Below are 21,894 nucleotides of genomic sequence, written 5' to 3'. Positions count from 1 at the left end.
TATATTTGTGTCGATTCTAATGATCATAAGGGATATAAAATAGTGAGTCAAAAATTACAAAATTTTCAGCCATAGATTGTTATCTGTTAAAGGTACTGTAAAATACTGAATGGGTCGGATCTCCTAGTCTAAAGTGGTACCTGAGTTCGTACCTCGAGTTCGGCATCCTTGGTCAAAAGTTAATGTTTACAGCAAGTACCAAGTGGTTGTGATTTTAGTGTCGGACTATTTCTACAACCCGCATGGTTACTAAATTGATATAAGTGCAAACGTTTACCAACAAACTAGTGTGCCAAAAACCAGTGATGTGTTGAAAGTTCAGCCGGAATTTTGATACCGTTTGTTTCTTGGAGCACTTTTGTAGTATGTAGCGAAATTCGGTGTTCTTGTTTATTATAAATGAGTTGTTAACCCAAAAATGTCCCAGCAACAGGGGCAAGTGGAGCAATCCCCTAAAAGCTGGGAGGCCTTATCCCCCCTAAAAGGAAGGAATTCCACTGGATCGTTGGAGGAACAATGGACGGGTGTGGATCATTTAAGTGGACCACTCAATCCGTTGTGTATAACTGATGCCAACCACGAAATACTGAGACCAAAACCTAGAAGGTAATTTGCTACTAAAACACACAAGTCGTTTACCTTTTAACAATAGTTTTTAGAATGTGTTGTAGTTGCAATTACATTAAATTCACAAGATTAATTTAATTATACCCTACGATATACGAAAATATTTCCCATGCTTTCTTCGTTTCGATGAAAGCGACCACTTTCCTTGATTTTCTAATGTGAGGAGAAAAAGTCACACAGTCTTTACTGTCACAGTTTGTATCAAAAGTTTTTCAATGTCCAGATAGTTTTAAAAAACTTTTTCCGGATGATGGTTAGACTATTTCAAAGATAGCCAGCATAGAATACCATAATATTATACAAGGCAGGATAATTAAAAGCAGGAAATACCTAAGCAAAGTCATACACAGTATTTTTGATTATAAATAATGCAGCGGAAGATATCTGTTGATACAAATTTTCTGAAAAACGCTCACGTTCTGAAACTTACTCTTCTGAGTCTGCTTGTTTTTTTTTTATTATGTGAAAATTTGACTGTTGGTAGTAAGTTAGAATGAAATGGCCTGCTAAGTCTCCAGATTTAAAACTCTGACAGACCACAAAACCTTACTTAATAACCTTACTCAGAAAATTACAGAATTTTACTATTTGGCTATATGGCAGAGCTTCTTACTTCATTTGCTAATTAATGGAGATGAATATTACTGCGGACGATTAACTCGTTTATTACAACTCATCAATTTACTTAATCAATTAAACAACATATAAACGATTTTTTACAGTTACGCCAGTACAACAAAGCATAACAGGTAATAATGGTATAAAAGTGAAATTAACTGGAAAGGCAAGGTCTTAGAAAAGAAATTGATAACAATCATGGGAAATGGCTCAATTCTTATTACAACTCGAGGAATAGAATTTGCAGTGATGAACAATTAACGTTTCCAACGCTTACAATTAAAACACAATTCTTAACATCCTGAAACAATAGTTTTTGATCTCTTTACGTTACGAGTTCCACTAAAACTCCCTAATTATACCACTATTATTTGTAAAATAACGTATTGTTAGTAATAACCGCTGCTCGTAATACGCCGTTTTCATTCATTAACAGTCCGTTGAAGTTCAAACATGTTGTTGTGCAAAAAAGATTGTATATGTTCGTTGTGTAGGCAGCTGAAGAGCATCAGTGAACGCAAAATGCCGAAAACCAGCTCTTCAAACGACAATTTTAGTTTTGGTGGTGCTTATATAAAATCAGAAGATATCAACTCCAAAAAGTGCAGTAGTAAGAAATTTACGTTTTTCGGGATGGAGGTGGACTTAGAAAATGGTGATTTTGAAAAGTTTTCAACTGTTGATAAAAGTAATCGTCGAAAAGCAAAAAAGAAAATCCATCAAGTGAATGAAATAGATAACGTCAAGCACAAATCTGTTATTTACGTTAACAATATTGGGGAGAGTACTAGCAATCACTGCAAGGAAGATTTATGTATTAAAAGAACTGAAAAGATAGACAACGAACTTTGGTTGGAGTTTGTTGATTTAGATCAATGTAAAGTTCTAAACGTGATTTACAAACGTACTTTTGCCTACGCCTGTCAATTAATTGATGAAATTTCCATCAATAGTTATGAATTCTACCCAGATGACGACGATGACTTTCCTTTAGGAATGGAGGCTGACCGAATTTTTCAGTATTTAAAAGAACAAAGGTACTGGTCGACCACCTTGAAAAAGAATTTCAAAAAAAGTTACCATTTGCCGAGACAATGATAACTTTGATGTTCACTTATATTTTAGATTGTCGAACAATTCTCGGACCGACCACGCCGGTTTTCAACACAACGTCGAAACCAATAACGAAATCAACAAAAACTCACTTAAAAAGGACGCGTCCAGGGTTCATACGCCTGCCAACATTAGTAATGCGGTCGTTAAGCCTGCGGCATTTGCCGTCACATCCAATTCGGAACAGCAAAGTAACGAAAGAATGGTAAGTTTATTAGTCATAGTCAAACTCAATAAAAACAAATTAAAATGTAGAGAGACAAAAATGATTTATTGTTCCAAAATTCCAAGGATCAAAATAGTCAAATATTTCTGAAAGTGAGTGAGTGTCCAATTTAAAGCAACTTACCTTAGTCCGAAATTGCTCCGTCTTCGGGATACAGAGTGGTAAAGTTAAAAAAGAAAAATCATATATAACTCAAATTTGGACACATTTTTACTGCTGCCGTTAGAAGGTGCTTTACAGTGGTTTTAAGAGACTGTAACTTTTTTCTCGGTGTACTTTTCTTAATTATTTTTTAAGAAAATGATGTTTTAAACATTTTAAAGCAAAAAAGGTACTCCTGCTAAGAACCGCTAATGTGAACCGTTCTCGAGATATTTAGGTTTTTAGGGTTCGATATACCGAAATACTGTTACTTGAAATTTGTTCAAATTGTAAGGGTCCAAATTTGGGTTTTGCATCTCAAAAAACCTCTGGCCCACCAGTTTTGAAATAATATGCTACAAAATGTACAATAATTTTGTTTTAACTTTACCACCCTGTATCTCGAAAACGAAGAAATTTCGGACTAAGGTAAGTTGCTTTAAATCAGTTATTTTGATGTCAAGAATATGTCATAGCATTTTGTACAGACCTTTTAGAGACACCCTGTATATCATTTCAGATTACCAAAGAACAAGATACTAATCTAATAACGTGTATAGACTTACTGAATGATGATTTTCTTAAAAAGTAATACATTTCGTAGGTCTCTCCTAAAAGAAAAATGGAACCTTTACAACATCTCTACGTAGCGAACAACGTGAAAACCTCCACTTTTAGTGAACAAATCGAAAAAAGTAATCTTTCCAACACCAAAAACTTGAATAACAATACTGATTATGGTGGATCTCATCCTTCCATTAGTATGGTAAGTGGTGTACGCTACCCACGAGTGAAAATCAAGCAAATAATTTTTTAGGTTCCTGAAAGAGACACAGGCCCTAACAAATCATCAAACGGTTTTGGCAATTTGCGTATTTCTCAAAATCAGCTGGCATCTAAATTTGGAGCAGAACGACATTCATCAGATGATCATCGAATGGTAACTGGGAGAAGGCATCATCATGTTAGCATGCAAGAGTTGAGAATACAGCAGGTTGGTAAACTGTTTAGTCTGTAAATATATTTTTTTTGAAATGATTGGACAATTTTAGCAACAATGCCACAACAATAGCTCTTCAGACGAAAATCGATCATCAGGACACGCAAGCATGTCAGATACTGGTCATAGTTCTCCTAGAGAACAAGCGGGACCGGATCGACTGAATGCTGGAGTTATGATCCAGAAACCTGCCAGAAACAAAATGGTTGTACAACACAATCGTGCCAGACACCGAGCTACACCTGCACGAGTAATATTTTTTTCTTAAATGACTTGAACCTATTTAACAAAAATGTACTTTTAGTTGCATGTGCCATGGTCAGGCTCAGGCGGGCTAGAAGATATAAAGTTGGCATTGCAGCAATTAACAATAAGATCCCACACATCCACTAGTACTTACTCGAGCGTCAGCGCCGGATCAGAAAGCTCAGAACCGGCCATCAGAAGGCTTATGAGGCATTCGTCTCTAGAAACTGTTAACACAAATGTAACCAGTGCTGATGAGTTTGTTTGGGTGGATTCTCATAATAGGTAAGTTGTAATAACTTACATACTTTTTAGTTAAAGAATAATATAAATTACAGATTGGTTGAACTGCAACATTTACCTTGGACAAACCATTGCATCCTTAGAGTTTTACAGTCAGGCCGATGTAAAGAACATATGGCTAGAGTTAGTGTAGAAACTATTCCCAGACTGTCTTACTTGTTGCAACGTGCTTTAGTCCGAATGGGCAGAGAAACTCAGAGACTATCCTCTACTTTAGGGATTTGTACTAAACATGATATTACTGTGAGTTTTTGTGTTATTACTGTTAAAGTAATAATGACATTAACTATTGTTTTAGGTGTCATTTCGTATTGTATTATGCCCACCTTTGGCTGATTCTTGTATTAAAGCATGCCTCAGGGCAGCTGCTATGCTTGCCGTATCTGGAGATTGCACTTTGAAGCAAAGTAAATCTTCTAGAGCTGGTCTTCAAATGCAAGTGGGGCGGTTTCATCGTTGGATGGCTGATGTGAATTTAGCCAGGTTTATTCATGAGTAAGTTCCTGTTTTGTATGAAGAATTTAATATAATTTAACATGCTTGTATGGTTTAGGTATGCAGCCGTGTACTTGTGTGCTGGAATCGAAAATTTATTGGAAGAGATACTGCTTCAATGCCTGCCGAGTGATTCTGAGGTTAATCTAACGGCAACCCTTTTAGAGCACGCTATTGCTAATAACGGAGATTTGTGGGGGCTTTTACAGCCCTATGCGCACCTTAACGCTGGCAGAATTGCTTCCGGTAATAACGATATATAATTTCCCGATATATAATTTAAATTAGTTCAGTAATGTCAAGTGAAATTAGAAAACTAATGAGGATACCCCTTATAAGGTCCAGCATGGCGAATCTGGAAATTGTTTTACACTTGAAAAGGTCTCTTGTTAGGAATTCACACGGGCCAATGCCTCTAACTATTATTTCGTCCCTCTACATTGCAGAGAAGTAATTTTCGGAAAGTTTGAAGCTCGAATGTTTGTTTGTAACATGCACTCAATATTCAAAACAAAGCGGCAAAAAATACATTTTTAACTGAAAGCAAAATCGTAAATTAGTTGGCAGAGTTTCTCAAATAAATATCTTTCTGCAGTCTATTTATCAAGATTTTCATATGGGTTAATCTGATTTTATTGCTGCAGACACCCACAATACTTTACCCTTGTATTTCCAGGAATATTTATTGTATGTATGTGACAAATACTAACCACTCTAGTGTATGACACATATGACGGCATTTTGTTTGAAATCTGCAGGTCTTTTACTTCTAACTTTGCTTTTTAGAGAGGAAAAATTTAACTTTTAAAAGAAAGTTAGTTACTACTTGACAGTCCTTAACAAGCGTATAATTGTCGAGTTTGTGTTTATTTAGTGCTTCAAACCCAGTTTTTGATATTATATGATAATACAAATCAAATCAAATTCTAGGAGCTCTTTCACTACCTCGTTGGGCATCTGTATCATCGTTAGGAAGTCGAGATTCTGGCAGATCCTCCAATCTACCCGAAGCTTCTTTGATGACCACTTGCGTAGGCTCATTGCAGGAGTTGCAGGACTTAATTAACAGAATGAAACCCCGAGTTCCTTTATGCCCTAAAGCGATTAGGACTTTGTTTTATTTTATGAGATGTTCCCAATTGGAGCATGGCGATCAGGGCAATGGTCATACAGTTCAGGTGTTAATTTCACTTCTTTTTTATTGCAGCGAAAACATTTTGAAACTGTAATATTTGTATGTATCAGGAGTTGTGCTATGAAAGAGCTTATGTAGTTCTACCACCATTGGTTGAATGGTTAAGGGTAGCCACTGCTCATGGAGAACATCGATTTGCAGCTGTATTGGATAAAGACGATATAATGCAGGCAGCTAGGTTGTTGTTACCAGGTGTTGACTGTCCTGTCAGATCTTTAGGAGAGGAGGCTGTGAGGGTGAGGAAAAACACTGGAAGTGAGGAAGACCACGTGGAGGCTACGAAACAAATTCAAGTTAATGTTGAACTAACAAAAAAATAAACACAAAGTTTATTGTTATTTTCAATTTTCAGATTGAGTTGGCGTTTCGTTTAATGTTAACTGGTAGATCGGAGTTAATTCAGCAAGCATCTCACTTGTTGCCAGTGCCCAATCGTTTAGATACATTAAATCCACAAGGACATACGGCTCTAATGCTGGCGGCAATCCATAACGATGAAACCACCCTCACAGTACGTATAATTTCAAACGGGGTTGTTATGTTTATTTGTTATGTCTAATAAGACTTTCCCATCCAATTAGGTCGAAACATCAGCAACTTTCCCATTAAGAAAATATTTTTTACAAACGCTGAAATTATGGTTTTGTTTGTCTCGAGTGTGCTGGAAGTTTTACGTAATGATTCTCTTGCGACGCTTTTCGGTTACAATTTGCTTTTATAAACTCTGGGTTTCGGTTTGGAAGTTCTCAACTTTTGCTTTCTGTTTATTAATATTTATATTTGGCATGATACTTTAATGCTGAGTTGTGTTACAGAAAATTAAAAGTTAATGTACAGAGTTGCTCCAAAGGGAATTTGTTCTCTGTTTAAAAATGTTTTTTTTTATTAGTTTTGGCGTTGTAGGTTACATTTAAATAGAGAAGTTGATCAATTACATTGATTTTAAAAATTTGAATTAACATTTATTTTTTTTGAATACGTCATGTTTACTACAAAATATTATTTAAAATTTACTCTGTAGTAAGAAGTCTCTTTATTTTTCTTTATTATTTTTTTTCTAAGGCACTTCTAGATGCTGGAGCATCGCTGGATACTGAAACTCCTGCACCATCTTCTCCTCATTTCCTTGCAGTTAATGGAGAAAACCAACATTGGACAGCCTTGACTTATGCAGCAGCTAAAGGTCACGTGAGATGCGCACGAATTTTGTTGGAAAGAGGTGCCAACGTTGAAGGAGGTGCTGTAGCTAGTGAAGAAAAAATTACTTTAACACCATTACAAGTAGGGATGTATTAGTTTGAAATTTGGTTATTTTATGAAAAACTACTGGAAGGTGGCTTGCGGCAGTGGCAACGTGGACATCGTGTCATTACTTTGTGCTCATGGGGCCCAACCATTTTTTTCCACCTTAATCAAGGATCATCTAAGCTATTCTGCATCAACTCAACGAGGGTGCTATACCGCTATATCGGTTGCTGCAGCTCACGGTCATCGAGCAGTTCTGCAAAAGTTGTTAGCCCAACCTTTGGCTCCTGTAAATAAAGAGGTGTTAAGTCTGGAAGAAATGTTAGCTGAAGGTAATCTGGCACATAATGTACAACCAAAATCACTACTTTGTAATCTAGGTACCCCAAAGTCTTCTAGTTCAACCACTGCCAGTCCTCAGTTCAGTAAAACGCAAGTTAAAGCTCTCCAAGAAGCCATGTATCATAGTGCTGAAAATAACCATTTAGATATCACTGTAGAAATTAGAACTTTAGGGGTGCCGTGGACATTGCATTGTTGGATGCATTCTCTAGGTAATTTCACATAGAGCAAGTAGCTGTGCAGCAGTAATTTGGTGTATTTATTGCAGGAGCAGCACACGAAGCTCGATTGGATTGCGTAATTGATCAGTTACTGCAAGATTTCTTGCAAGTGTGTCCTGATGACTATGGCACGCAATTTGTCCAAGAATGTTTACCTTTGCTGTTTAACATTTTCAGGTATAGTAAGGTAAGTTTTTGTATGTAATAATCCCAGTTTTCAAGAAGATGTTTACCCAAATAATGCGAATCTTATAGTTTTTTAATATTCTTCTTGCGTTATATTTTTACTGTTTTGCAATTGCATTTATTAACAATACCTTCACACACAGCCGAATAAACAGCCGAATAGGGAAAAGCACACTCAACTATTTCTGAACTAAAACTTGAATGAACAATTTAATTATTATTCAAGCCGTGAAACTCAGTATAATATTGCAAGAACTCGCTGGTGTATTGTAATATATGCACGAACCAAATATGAGGGTATTTCTTGAATAGCTTTTGAATTCCATATGGAAAGTCGATAATATTTCTCATTCTATATAGAAGGGAACAAATAATAGTACAAAGTATATTGTTGTTACGTAACAGTGTAGGTGTACGGTTATCTAAAAGAAATCAGTTATTTTGAATGTAACACCCTAAAAAACGAAGTACCTAATCCGATTTGTATTCCAAATTGGAATACTCTCTTCAATCCGAAAGTGTGTAATCTGATTAACAAGCCTTTTTATATTTAATGTTCCTATTTTGTGTGTTGAAAAGGGTTGGCGTTTTCTGATTATCCTTAAACGGAAAAGCTATTATCTCTCGGCGTGGAGGTTTACATTATCCAGAATAAAACGCCATTACCAAACATTGATGTTAAAACAAGGCAATTTGTCGATTTATGAAAATATCTCGTCAATTTTAAAACAACACCCAGAAATTAAATCGAAAATTACGAGGGAATTTAAATATGAATTCGAGAGCAATCGATTGTCTTTAAATAATGCAAATGGGACGAAAAAGTCAGGTATAACATATTACGTTCAAATTTGTACTTAATACAAGTTTTAATAAAAATAAACTTACAAATAACTTACTTGATTTTTACAAATATTGGGCTTGCATGAAACATACACTTTTTTCATTTTACTGGTGTTACACCACAAATTTATCGTACTGATCATGAAATTTATGTAAATTTTCCCTTTAACATGACATTGTATCAGACACATCGTGTTTTATTTCGTGGTAGAAAATTGCCTCCGTTAGATCATATCTTGGTTCTCACGTTATTACTTGACATAAAAATAAAACTTTGGACAGACATTAAGTTTAAAAAGGAGCAGCACATATTTTCCACATTTTATCTCGTTATTTCCAGACCTAGTATTTCATGACTTTGGCAGTTTATTTTTGAAATCAAACCACTTGAGGGAATACGAAGTCATTGGATTGCATTCAGACATGAAATAAATTCTTGACGGTCGTAATATTGTTTCAGAAAGAAGGCACCACATTGCTACTTGCTGATATTTTTTCAACGTGTTTTGGATGGGAGCCTATCAAAGCGATCAAGGAATGTTCGCCCACTACTGCGGCTGGCTCTAGGATTGACACCAAATACGTCAACAATCCCGAATTGAGCGATGTGACTTTTAGAGTGGAAGGACGGCTCTTCTATGCTCATAAAATTGTTCTTGTGACAGCCAGTCCACGATTAAGGGCCATGTTGAGTAGCAAATTGTGCGAAGGTGGACTACCAACTGTACAAATCAATGATATACGATATCATATTTTTCAGGTAAGAAATTTTGAACGAGAATTAAACGATTTTTTAATTTAAAACTAAACTTCTGTTTCGAAATTAAATAACAATTTTCGAGCAAGAATTTGCAGAACTGAAAGTAATTAAATTTCACGAGTTGAAGAGGTTTTCTGCATACAACCTCAAAGTAAGTTAGTGATAGAAACTTTGAGCAAAGACGCTTCAAAGGTGAATATCACAGATATGAAGATAGTTTCGATCAAACTTATAACAGCTAAATTAAATAATTTCTTTCAGTTTCTTATGCTGAACTTATATTATTTCATGTGTTTTTGTTGTTGTCTGGTGTTTCGAGACAAAAGGGTTTAATTAAATGTCTTTTTCCCGGAGAATTTGCCACATGCTCACCCAAAGAAAACCTTAATGATATTACGTTAGGGCAAACTGGTTGTTACGCTTTAGCTCCAAAGGGTTTTTAACATTTTTCAGAAAAGTCTTAATTTCTTAAATTAAAAATTAATAGAAATAAAAATAGTACCAACTAATTTCAGTATAAGACAGTACAAGGTGTCAATACACGAAGGGAATAAAATAGCAAAGTCCAAACAAGCCACTGTGAGATTGTTGCTAAATTAAAATGCAAACAATGTTTTGATGAAGAATCAAATAGACTAAGACTAATTAAAAATATCACAAATAATAGAGTGGCTCTCAATCATTAGGAAATACAGCATTACCTAAAAAGTACCTATATCCAGAAACCATTAAATACTTTAGTATTGGTTTTTCGGTCAAATAAACTTTATATTTACTCTGCATTGTTAATAGACCTAATTGGCTTCAATGGAGAGATTCGAAATGTATATCGTTTATTTAGAAAGGTCCATTCACAAACTTAAATGTTTGAGCTGGTATGTTTTGAACCACTATGTATCTTTGCCAATCTGATGGATGAGTGGAAAATCCTTAATTAGTCTGCAATTAGTACGAAAAAGAATGTTGTTACTGAGCTTGGAATTGTATAAATGTTAGGGAAAGCAAATGGAAATAGGCTACAAAATATGTGTGTGTTGACAGAAAAAAAAAGAGATAATTTCAATCAAAAAGTGTTCCTTTTTGCAGCTATTCTAGATTCGCAATAAACAAACATAATATCGTTTAGACTCTCATAAACTGTGATATTTAGTATTTACTCTCGCCTTCGGTCGTCTACTTTTTGAAAGCAATTACTGGATAAAATTTTCCATCAAATTGAAGCGTCCCATTATAACTCTATTTTTTCAAAATGTGAAGTAGATTTGGTTGTTTAGAGCATTTATTAAAAAAGAGAAGATTCTAATTCAAATATTTAAAGTACTGTTGAATGGTTTTAACGTAAAGAAAATATATTAGAATACTCCTTCCTTCATCAATCTATAACTGAAACATCATATCTGAAACTCATTATTTTATTCAAACATGGAAATATTGAACATGAAAATTTCATGCCTTGTCACTTTGTTGGGTATTAAATTTTCTCTGCATACACATCACTCAGTCTAGCATCAAACAGTTTTATTACATCTTTATTCCCTACGTTTCTCGAGCGAAATAAAACGCCAAGGCAAACAACCAATATAATACATTATTTGCTCGAGTATACTCTCTCGATTTCAATGTCATTATACACCTCCTACAATCGACTTTCACATTGAAGCTTATAGCCGTTATTTTTTCGCAGATAGTTATGCAATTTCTTTATCAAGGAGGTTGCCAAACACTGGAACCAGCATCGGAAGACATTCTGGAACTAATGGCTGCTGCCAATTTTTTTCAACTGGATGGATTGCTGAGATATTGCGAATCGCGTTGTGCTGCTATGGTTGCCTTGGATAATGTCGTCTCTATGTATATCCATGCCAGGGTTTATAATGCCTTGCAACTTTTGGAGTATTGTCAGGGATTTTTACTGCAAAATATGGTTGCCCTTCTCACCTACGACGACAGCGTTAAAAGACTTTTATTTGCTAAGAAACTGCCTAACCATGATGTTTTAGCTGGACTGTTGTCCACGTTACAAAACAGGATTAAGGCTAGGAAAAATCAAGGATTGTGCAAATTAAATGGTGGCAATGTCCCGATCAAAAATTCAATGTCCCCATAGTTTTAAACACTGCTCATTATTTAGTAGTTTTATTTATTGTGTGATTATAGGTGAATAAATATTTTTTTTTTTAGTAAAATACATGTTGATTTATTGGGAAAAGTTTATTTAACATTTACCAAACACTTCAGATTCCTTAATGCATAATATATTTACAAAGCTTTAACGTGTAAGTTATGTTTTTTTACACTCACAATGAAACACTTATTTGCTTTTAAGTTTGGTTATGATAATATCATATTTGAGTTCACCTAGATAAATTATTTATGCTTGTTGCAAAATTACCCTAAATATTTCATTATAAGGGTAACGAATAAAAACCTTTTCGAGTAAACATCTCTCAAACTCGACAATGTTAATATTTCGTAAAGCTGTAAATGTTTTTGTTCAGCTTTGTTTCTTTCCTAATTGGATTGAAATATGAAGAAACAATAATGTAGAAAATGGACCAAGCTTAATTAAAAGTTTGATCTATGAAACATAAAGCAAACAAAGCCAGGATGAATGATTGTAATTAGATTGTAGAAATTTTTATGTGAAGAAAATATTAGGTAATAAATGGCTTGTGTTAATGGCAACAACAAATTTAAATCATAGAATGACACACAACCTTCTCCACAATATATTTATTTAGCCCTCAAACAAGAAAATCCTAAAATTTAAATCATTCCTTGCTTTTGTCTGCAGAAACTATAGTTGATACTAATATGTACATCGATATTATACATACAACCATTTAGTACTAGAGCAATTTCTATTCATGCAGTGCAATTGTATATTATACAATTTTGGTATTAAAAAATGTTTTTTGACACTAACCAAACGAAACAAAAATATCACATTTTTCGATTCGATTAAATTGTTTTCTTGAACCACCTTCTTAATTGTTACTGAGCATTAAAATTAACTTACTAAGCTGTTGGAATGTCACGGGAATTAACTAGGCGACATACACATATAAAAGCTGAAAGTCTTTCTTAAAACTAGGGAATGTTTTATACATTTACACGCCAGTTTCTCCTAATACCTTACTTCTAACACTACTAGACTTACTTGTACTATTATATTTTTTGCTACTCGTTTGGCTGCCCTCTCCCAACAATCTACTTTCGTTATCTTTTGTCAAAAACAGATCCTCGTTTTGATTGCTGGGTATTGAAATATACGTGTTGCTAGTTTCTCTTAACGTTTCTCGTTTCGAGGTTTTCTTCGTTTTGGTACCGCAGAATATCTCCTTGAAAGCGTTACGCATTTTTTCCGACATGACATTGTACAAGATTGGGTTTAACGTTGAGGAAAAGTAGTAGCATATGCCGGTGATGAAAAACATCCAATTATTAAAGTACTCCACCACTTCGCTGTTACTGAGATAGACTGTTATGAGTCGTTGTGCGTGGAATGGTGCCCAGCATATGAAGAAACCTAACACCACCAGTGCTGTAACAAAAGTTATTTTTGAGTAAAACAAAAAATTTCTAAAATTTGCATTCAACTATGGTGATTCATTCCACTGATTCCATTAAAATAACAGCCTAGGATTATATAACCCCAATACTCAGGATCAGGGAGAATTTTCAGAAAATATTGTAATTCATTTATTCTAATTATCTTGGTCGAAAGTTGACTACGTTTCTTAATTTTTTAGATTCAATTTGCTGTTCCAAAACAAATTTACACAGAAAAGCGTATCCTTAATAAAAGAGAAAACTTTGAAAGTAAAAGTCTACTTTCTATTACGTTTTCAGCCACGGAGGGGTGCAAAACAAAGTAGAAATGATTTCCTTTTGTATAGGGTCACGTAACTTATGTGGGAATTTTCTTTCCGTTTCCTCTGATTGAGGGTTGTTTGTACATTTCCGTAAGTGTTTTGTCAATTTCACACATCTGCAAGTTTAAATGTGTTACTCAGACAAATTAAAAGTTCAAAAATGGTATCTCAGTAGGTTTAATCTCAAGATTGACTGTAATCGATAACATGATGTTAATAATGCACGTTAACTGTGTGATCTTTGAAGATTGTTATCGTAGCTGTTGACCGCAAACCTAAACAAACAATTATTATTGTATTTCAATGGCACCTCAAGCTTGAATTTGTACAGGTGCAGGTAATCCCAATGAATTCTCAGTCGAACGTTGAAACCTCAAATGGAAACTAGACGTAAATTCACCTCAATTAATATTCCGTGGCAGTTTCAGAACAAATGGTTTATTGCGTTATTACAATAGATGACAGAATTTCAGATATAACGTGAAACTGATAATTTCCTCGTTATTAATCTGCTAACGGGAAGAATCACTTTAGGGAGTTAAATTCGAATCACGGAAACTTCACACATTCAACTCTAACGAGTTTGATAACAAGTTTCTTTGTGAACAGAAAGCAACAAGCTACTAAACTGTGATAACGATATATTATTGCTACGTTCGAGACTAAAAGTTATTTGATAATCCGTGTGGATGTGTAGAAAGTTCATGCAGGTGGTTTAACTTTGCTATTCAGAAAGGTTTAATTACTAACAGTTAATGGCAGAATAGTTATAAGCATCACAAAAATATCGCGTTTGTATAAAAATTCACAATTATGTAACAATTTGGTTTAAATAGTATTCATTCTTTAGTTCCAGTTTCTATATTTTCAAATGTATTTATTCATGAAGTCTATCGACAGAAATAACAGGCTTGCACAATAATATTATCTGACTACTATCTAAGCATTGATTTTTCTGAACTGGAAAGTCTGGAACAGAACATATTTTTTGTGATCTCGGGTTGAAATTTACTAATTTGATGTTCTGGCTTCATAATATTGGTAGTGATTTTCTGTAGGTGTATTAATATTTATACTCCTTGGTTGGCTCTAAATTAGAATATTACGATCTGGTTGAAAGAAGCATTGTGTTTTGTCTTTCGACTTTATTTGTGCTTACTTCCTTTAGGTTAAATTTCCTGCTGTTAATTTCATTGAAAATTGTTTCAATTTCCTGCCACGACATCCTGTCAACCTATTCATAAAACAAAATATACAGTCGGTTATACAGCAACGCGTTATTTCAGAATTTACTATGATATATGTTTATTAAGTATTGATCATACCATTTTTATTTCATATAATCGTTACTGTGACATATATCAATTATAAAATATGTTTGTAATTAACGCTACAATTATTAGTTAAACTGAACCTAATTGTTTCACTTAAACTATTTCTTATATGAAATCAGTTTCATAATTAAAATTGATAAATAGTGACTTACACAGCATCCTTATTATACTTTTGTTGCTCTGGTTCTTTTTGTTCTTTCTGTGTATCGATCCCTTGACTTTGTTTTCAAATTTGCTTTTCGACGCTCTAGAAATGGCAATTCCCATATTCGTGTATAATATGGCTATTATAACCATGGGAACTATAAAGAATATCACACTGCTCATTTCTGTCAGCGGAAGATTTTCCGGTTGAGACGTCATGGCGCACATGGCGGATTCCTAAAAAAAGTTTGAAAAATTGTCTGATTTTTAGACAGAAATTAAAATAAAATCAAATTGATTGAACAAGTGTTAGCAAATAATAGCGATTTCCCTTAGTAAAAAAAATCAAAACTCGGAGAATAATAAACAATGAGAATGACAGAGTTGGATTGATTAATTTATAACACAAATCTGGTTCACCTACGCTGAAAATTCGTTAGCATCCAAACTTGAAGGTAATCAATTTCAGTTTCTATTTATTGGACCAGTGTGACCGAGCTTAATTTCGTCAATACGAAAATGTAAATAACAGCTGTAGATATAGAGCAAGCCATTGCAGTTGACGGTTTGGTCATCGTATAATTTAATTTTATTGTTTAAAACTACCCTGAATCTACTATAGACATAAAACAATCACTGGATTTAAAAAGAAAGAACCCTTACTTACCTTAATAGGATTATGAGTGGAGTTATAAGGGTAGTAGACGTAAGTAATCAGCGTATGAACGGCAAACGGAAGAGCGCATAGAAATGAAACGATCCACAATCCGGAAATGATCCAGATTGCCCTTTGAAGTCCCGAAATCGCCCTTAGGTACAATGGATAGCAAATGGCAATATATCGTTCGGTAGAAAACGCCACAACTGTTAATACCGAGACATAGGATGCCCTAAAAGTAGAAAACTCTGTTATTAAATTGTCCAGGGATCGCACATCGTAAAGAGCTGAAAAACCACTAGTTTTGACGTTTGCTACCCCTTAGAGTCGTTAAAAACAATGAAATTTGAAAAGTTAATTTTGTTGATCCCATAAGAGTTTTAAGCTAGAAAAACTCAGAGTCAGACATCAATAAAACAACAATGTTTGGAAATATTTTTCGTGCCAATTTCGACCAGTTTATCAATCTTCTCTGAGCCGATATTGGGGACATTTTCTGAATGACCTGGTTTCTACACGATAATAATTTCAGAAATACATAAGTCTGAATAAATGCGTAAATTTCAATCATATTACAGCAAAAAAATTTGCACTCCTTGCTTTGGAGTCTTAATTAATTGCGTGAAGCGATTTAACAGAACCATTTCCCATTTCCTGATCTGTTTTGTTCCACTCATACGACTCCTCTAATCGAGTCGAATTGCACAATTCCCGATTTCTTAAACGTTTCTGCGGAACGTCTTGCCGGATATCTGTGGGTAACTTCTAATTAAAACGGTCATTACGTTTAATGTGTTAGAATGGTTCAGTTAATTAAAATTAAAATGAGTTGAATCACTTTTATCAATGCCTTAGCAGAAGAACAGGAAATATATTTTTTCTACGAGTCCTCAAGAAGATATAATATTTTTCTCTCTCATTTGAGAGATGAAAGTATTCTCACTTTCACTAAGAGAGTAAAAGTGCCACCAGGAAGACAATTGACAAAAATATCTTTAGTAACCACCTTCTTTTTCAGCCAGGTATTAACATAGAATTTAACTGCTGATTTTTTCATAAAACATATCCTTAGTCGTAGAAAAAATTAGATGCGCAACTCTGGAGTAAACTGCTTTTTGCACTTTGAATTTTAAGGGTGCAATAATTGTTCGTGGAAGCAAAAGTTGCGCTTTCCTCCCTAATTGCTCAAATAACTATTTTTCTATAAGCCCTGTAGAAAATAATAGTTTTCTCCCTCATTTAAACGATGAAAATATCATTTCCACTCCCTAGGGAGTTGCACTTTCCTCTCCAGTTGGGCAAATAACTATTAAAGAACGATGCTGTTTTTAACTAAATTAAAAAGCAATAAGAAGGAAAATGTTTTCGAGACTTTGCAAGTGACGCTTTTAGTTTTCCATTGAGTTTTCTTAATTATTATAACTTTGAAGGTGAAAAAAGCGTCTTACACTTTAAAAGTTAGGCAAATTAGTTAACTAGTTTAAAGGATTATTACCGTTTTTCAATAAGAACTCAATTACCAACTTATATATTAAAAAGTTTCAGATTCATAGTGTCACTTAAAAGACAAGTAATTAAAGAAACTCTTCTTAACTCCTTTAAACAATTTTGATGTCGATAATGAAAATTTATAATCAATTTTAGGATCTAGTCAACTTTGAACGATAATAATTCATTTATTTTATGATTAAAGTGGTGTTAATTATAATTTACTAATTCGGATAGGCAACGAAATTACACACTCTCCTTTGATCCTTTAATGTCATTTAACTTGGAACTGAATATTACTAGAGTTAATGGAGTTCTTCAGCTTAAAATGTTAATATAAGATTAGTTTAGCTAGGTCTGGTGGGGACTAATTAACAACTTTCAATGTTAAATGAACACTTTTGAACATTCAACGCCCTTTAAAAAAGAAATTTTTGTGTTTTAGCCCAAAAATTTTGCTAACTAACACAGCTTTAGAATACACATTTTTCATGCATTGATGCCACATACGAACGCCAGTTAAATTTCACTCAAAAGCGCTAATTTCTGTTTGTAATGCTGCCAAGCTTCCTGAATAATAACTTTTTAAAAGTTTTTTAGTCGAATTTCACGCTTGCATATACCAGGGTTTGTTAGCGTTTGTGGCGGTAATGGAGAAATAAGTTTGTTTGTTTATTTCTATGGTTTTGTAGTAAAGGCAAAGTTGTTGTTATTTGTTATTTAATAAGTTTATTTGTTGTTGCTTTAGTTTGTAAGAGGATTTTTGTATTGAATTAAAAAACTGTTTCACATAAGATAATGCTCACTTTGAACTGATCCAATTAGTTTTCTTTCTTTTAAAGCAACAAAGTAAAAAAACCGTAAATTTTTGCAAGTAAATAACTATTTTATGAGCTTTTTTATTAGTCAGTAACAACCTGCATTTTTCAGTGAGTGTCAAAAATCAAAGTGCAAATCTCTTGCATTGCAGTTAGAAATTAACTGTTAAACTGGAAATTTAATCTACACGTCCTGTTTCGAGCTTTAATAACAGGGTTTTCGATAAACATTTTGTCCACGTCTGAATAATGATCAAATTTAAATTAACACAGGAATTAACATTTTTCTAGTACGATTTACTCAAAATATGAATGAGCTGAATCTGTCACTGTTTGGGTCAACATGAGACCTCTCTAGATTCTAGATAAACTAAAATTAAATTAAAAAGTAAAAAAAGTCACACATGTTGTAACTCTTATGGGACAAAAGACTGTTTGTTAGTGTAAACCGTTTAAAGTTGCAAGAATGTGAGAAATTAGAATATATTTTATTTTCAGTGTTCTCACGTATGTTATAAGTAGAGTCCGGATTAAAAAGCACTAAAATCGTGAAAACAAGCGCTTAAAAAGCAAAATCATTTTCTTTAAAAAAGCATAAAAATCTGTAAAAAAGCGCAAAACAAAATTTTTTTACTTTTTTTGAGTTCAACTTTCAGAAATTTTTTGAAAACTTACAAAATTCTTTTGAACTACTTGAAGAGCATTTAGAAGGTGTTTGGACTGTTTGGAAGGCATTTGGAAACTCTTACACGGTTCTAGAATTTTTTTGGAAGCTTCTAGACTGTTTTGATATCTTCTGGGAGCTTCTAGAGTAGTTGAAAAGCATTTGGAATCTTTTAGACTGTTCTAAATGCTTTAGAACATGTTGTAATTTCTGTAGTGTTTTGACATTTTTTAGGCTACTTTTGGAGCATTGAAGGTTCTGGACTGCTGCTCTAGAAGCATACGGAAGCTTTTAGACTGCCGTGAACATTTTTGAGACCTTGTAGATTAGTTGAAGATTATTTGGAAGCCTTATTTAGAATGTTCTAAAAGCTTCTGGACTGTTTTGGAAGGCGTTAGACTGGTTGAGAAGCATTTTGGAGTTTCTTTAGTGTTTTAAAACCTTTTTAGACTACTTTAGGATCATTTGGAATGTATTTGGACAGTTTGAAGAGCCTTGAAGGTTCTGGGTTGCCTTTAAGGCATTTGAAACCTTGTGGACGGCTTTAGAAACTTTTGGAAGCTGTTAAACTGCTCTAGAAGCATACGGAAGCTTTTAGACTATCTTGAAATGTTTCGAGAGCTTCTAAATAAATTTAAAATCATTTGGAAGCTTTTAAGACTGTTCTAAAAGCTTTTGGAAGCTTCTAGGCTACTTTGTAAGCTTTTTCAAGACATTTTAGAGCTTCTATAGTGTTTTTTACTTAACACAACTAAATTGATACATTTTGCAACATGTTTTTGTCGTTCAGAAGCCTTCACTATCTCAATATAGCAAAAGTCATTACCACTTAGGGCCCCCAATGGCTTACTGTGCGACATTACAGAACCAATAAGATTACGTCAAAACACCTGCGTTTTTTTGTCAAAGCAGTTATTAGTTTAGTTTATTTTTAAAAACTTGTTTTGTCAAAAACTAGTTAAACCGTACAAAAATAGCAGTAAACAAGCACAAAAACAAGAAAAAAGCATGAAACTGTCAAATGAGGTGTTTTTGGATAAATCGTTCACATTAGTTGTCAAAAGTTGGTTGCTTTTATTATTTACCAAAAGCATAATTTCTATAAATCCGGATTCTAGTTATAAGTAGTAGGCAACTTAAAAAAAACGAATTTACAGAGAGTAAAGTAGTTTTTCAGACAGTTAAACTACTTGTATACTATTTGGGAATCAAACTGCTCAGTATTCTGTTTTAAACTGCAATTTATTCAAAATGTCTATACAAGGTTTAGAAAACAAACTACGTCTGCAATTTTTAAACGTGTTTTTTCACCCTTAGCAATTTTTCCTCAATGTCTGTCTGGTTGGAGATTACAAGTGTGTGTACCGAGACTTAGCTCAATTATCCGGAAAATAGTATATAAACCTGCTATCTTAAAAAGCACTGTAACGATCTTCTGGGTAGCGAACTTTAAAACCACTTTATAACAAATGTTTTACACGTTTAAAGTAACTTAATAAGTACACTCAAAAGTTTCTGGTCTTGCAGCATAATAGAAATATTCCATTTTCGTTCTGCTCAAAGTATAACTCTGCTAAATGTCGCTTCAATATTAAGTTAACGGATGAAGTTTTAACCGTCGCTGAGGTAAAATATGTAGCTAACAAAAAGACAACTCCTGAAACGTAATTAATGTTTTAAGTCTGTTAAAAGCTTAGGGTTTAATACAACTATACCGCGATTTCTCGTTGGAAATTGGATAGAAAAAACTGCAATTTGCTAATGCTAATTAGGTTAGGTTAGAAAAGAAAACTTGTTGTATAGAGGAAGCAACTGATCTGGAAGTGCCATTTCGAATTAAAATTTAATATCGAAACTACACTGCAAATTATTGTTTCTTGCTTAATATTGCTGCTGATTATAGAAACTGACAACCTGTATTAATGAATATCATAATTGCTTTTGAGGTTCGTGCTGTAGAAAGTATCATGTTACTTAAGGGAAGGATACAGTTTTCGAGTGTTAGGGGGTATTACGTGGCCTGGATATCTGTTTTCAACTTGATTTTAGCGGTCATTAGGCCCTTAATTAACAATGTAGTTCTGACCAGATGCGAGGACATGGTAAAACTTTCAGTAATAAGTTTGTTACTAAAAATAATAGATAAATGCTAATTTAATACTAAGAGCTACATAACAATGAATCTTTTGATTTAAACACTTGTTTACTTGACTTAATAGCGTAAATTAATTAAGTTATAATTACTCTTATTATCGGATTGAAGAGAAACCTTGTGTACTTAGAGATGTACGTTTATGTAAACCTTACTCTCAAACGTTAAACCTCTAAGCAGGATCAATATTGTAGGCGTTCTATATTATTTCTAGAAACTAATTGCACTGAAATAAAGCTATTAATTATGGCAATAATAATCAAGTCATTTAGTAGAAACCCTCTTAACCTAACTTATTTTTCCTGATATCACCTGGTGAATTTCCCTTATTAAAATTTGGGACATTGTATATAAAAGGATTTTTGTCTGAACCTCCATATAACATTATAAACCTTCATTTATGTGCTGACAGTGTAACCGGCATACATTTGGTACATCACCCTTATCTGATATAAAATCGGCACTTCGAGATGGAACTATTAATTTTGGGACACAAAAATCCGTCATCAGGAATCGCCATAAAGTTTTACGGTTTTAGGTAACGCATCCATCAAACGTTTTTACTCTGCTTTTGTCGTAAATTGAGTAACTATACAATGTTAAAATCACAGTCGTACTTTACGAGGAAGTGCGTAATATAATGTTCTTGACACTTGTTCTTCCAGTCAAGTAAAAATAAAAATATAGTAGTAGTGCAGAGCAAAACAAAAAAAAAATATTATTTAGGTCTAATTAAAACTTGGTGCAAGTCTTCCCTTAACGTACTTTTCATAAAACGGTAAAGCATAAATCAAAATTTCAAGCTTGAAAACCGTATGGGTAAATATCGCGATCAATTTCTCATACCTATGTTATACACATTTTATGCTTAGGAAGTGAAAAGTGGCTTGGTGATATATTCTTGCAGACAGATAAGTATTTGCTCTGGCGTTAGTAATGTGTGCTGCTGATAGAAAACCAATCTGTCACACTATATATTGGAAATCTAATCCTTGATACAATTGGGAGTATTAGAATAGTTAATGGTTATGAATTACTGCAGACAATGCACTATGGACAACCAAAGATATCGGGATGATTTATGACCAGATCAAACAAACATTTATCATTACTTGGAGCAGAGTATTGGGAAAAAAACTCAATTGCAAAGAAAGTCGCAAAACATGTTAATCATTTGAAAAAAAATTGATATGTTAACAA

General features: G+C 33.7%; 2 protein-coding genes across 5 annotated transcripts in view; one reads left to right on the top strand and one right to left on the bottom strand.

Annotated features, from left to right (window-relative positions):
* The first annotated feature begins 109 nt into the window (after positions 1-109).
* Positions 110-11,770, top strand: LOC145735831 (ankyrin repeat and BTB/POZ domain-containing protein 2). 4 transcript variants are annotated; one of them, XM_081989926.1, is made up of 19 exons: positions 115-606; positions 2,199-2,282; positions 2,371-2,563; positions 3,330-3,491; positions 3,543-3,719; positions 3,778-3,975; positions 4,030-4,256; positions 4,310-4,517; positions 4,573-4,769; positions 4,828-5,015; positions 5,700-5,947; positions 6,015-6,257; positions 6,317-6,475; positions 7,027-7,245; positions 7,298-7,541; positions 7,590-7,763; positions 7,820-7,959; positions 9,262-9,561; positions 11,246-11,770. In XM_081989926.1, the coding sequence occupies exons 1-19, from the start codon at positions 419-421 to the stop codon at positions 11,666-11,668; spliced, it is 3,972 nt and encodes a 1,323-aa protein (XP_081846052.1). In that variant the 5' UTR covers positions 115-418; the 3' UTR covers positions 11,669-11,770. The 4 variants fall into 4 exon arrangements, with proteins under 4 accessions (XP_081846051.1, XP_081846053.1, XP_081846052.1 ...); XM_081989925.1 differs by having other exon boundaries at positions 110-606; positions 7,298-7,763; XM_081989928.1 differs by lacking the exon at positions 2,199-2,282 and having other exon boundaries at positions 118-606.
* Positions 11,771-12,279: 509 nt separating this feature from the next.
* The window catches only part of GABA-B-R3 (gamma-aminobutyric acid type B receptor subunit 3), a 31,990-nt gene continuing 22,375 nt past the window's right edge, over positions 12,280-21,894 (bottom strand). The window contains exons 16-18 of the mRNA XM_081990352.1: positions 15,582-15,804; positions 14,923-15,151; positions 12,280-13,105 (exon numbers count right to left, since the gene is read on the bottom strand). Coding sequence (XP_081846478.1) covers positions 12,672-13,105; positions 14,923-15,151; positions 15,582-15,804 — 886 coding nt within the window. The 3' untranslated portion in view covers positions 12,280-12,671. The remainder of the gene's footprint in view (positions 13,106-14,922; positions 15,152-15,581; positions 15,805-21,894) is intronic.

The sequence above is a fragment of the Ips typographus genome, linkage group LG11 (assembly GCF_016097725.1).
Source record: "Ips typographus isolate SLU linkage group LG11, UJ_Ityp_2.0, whole genome shotgun sequence".
Classification (NCBI taxonomy): Eukaryota; Metazoa; Arthropoda; class Insecta; order Coleoptera; family Curculionidae; genus Ips; species Ips typographus.
This window is presented reverse-complemented; position numbering and strand designations above follow the sequence as displayed.

Bases quoted from the DNA above. Each gene is read 5' to 3' on its own strand.
- LOC145735831 (XM_081989925.1), top strand. From the start codon at position 419: ATGTCCCAGCAACAGGGGCAAGTGGAGCAATCCCCTAAAAGCTGGGAG. The intron at 4,518-4,572 runs GTGAGTTTTTGT...CTATTGTTTTAG, and splicing joins GTACTAAACATGATATTACT to GTGTCATTTCGTATTGTATT. The intron at 5,948-6,014 runs GTGTTAATTTCA...TGTATGTATCAG, and splicing joins GCAATGGTCATACAGTTCAG to GAGTTGTGCTATGAAAGAGC.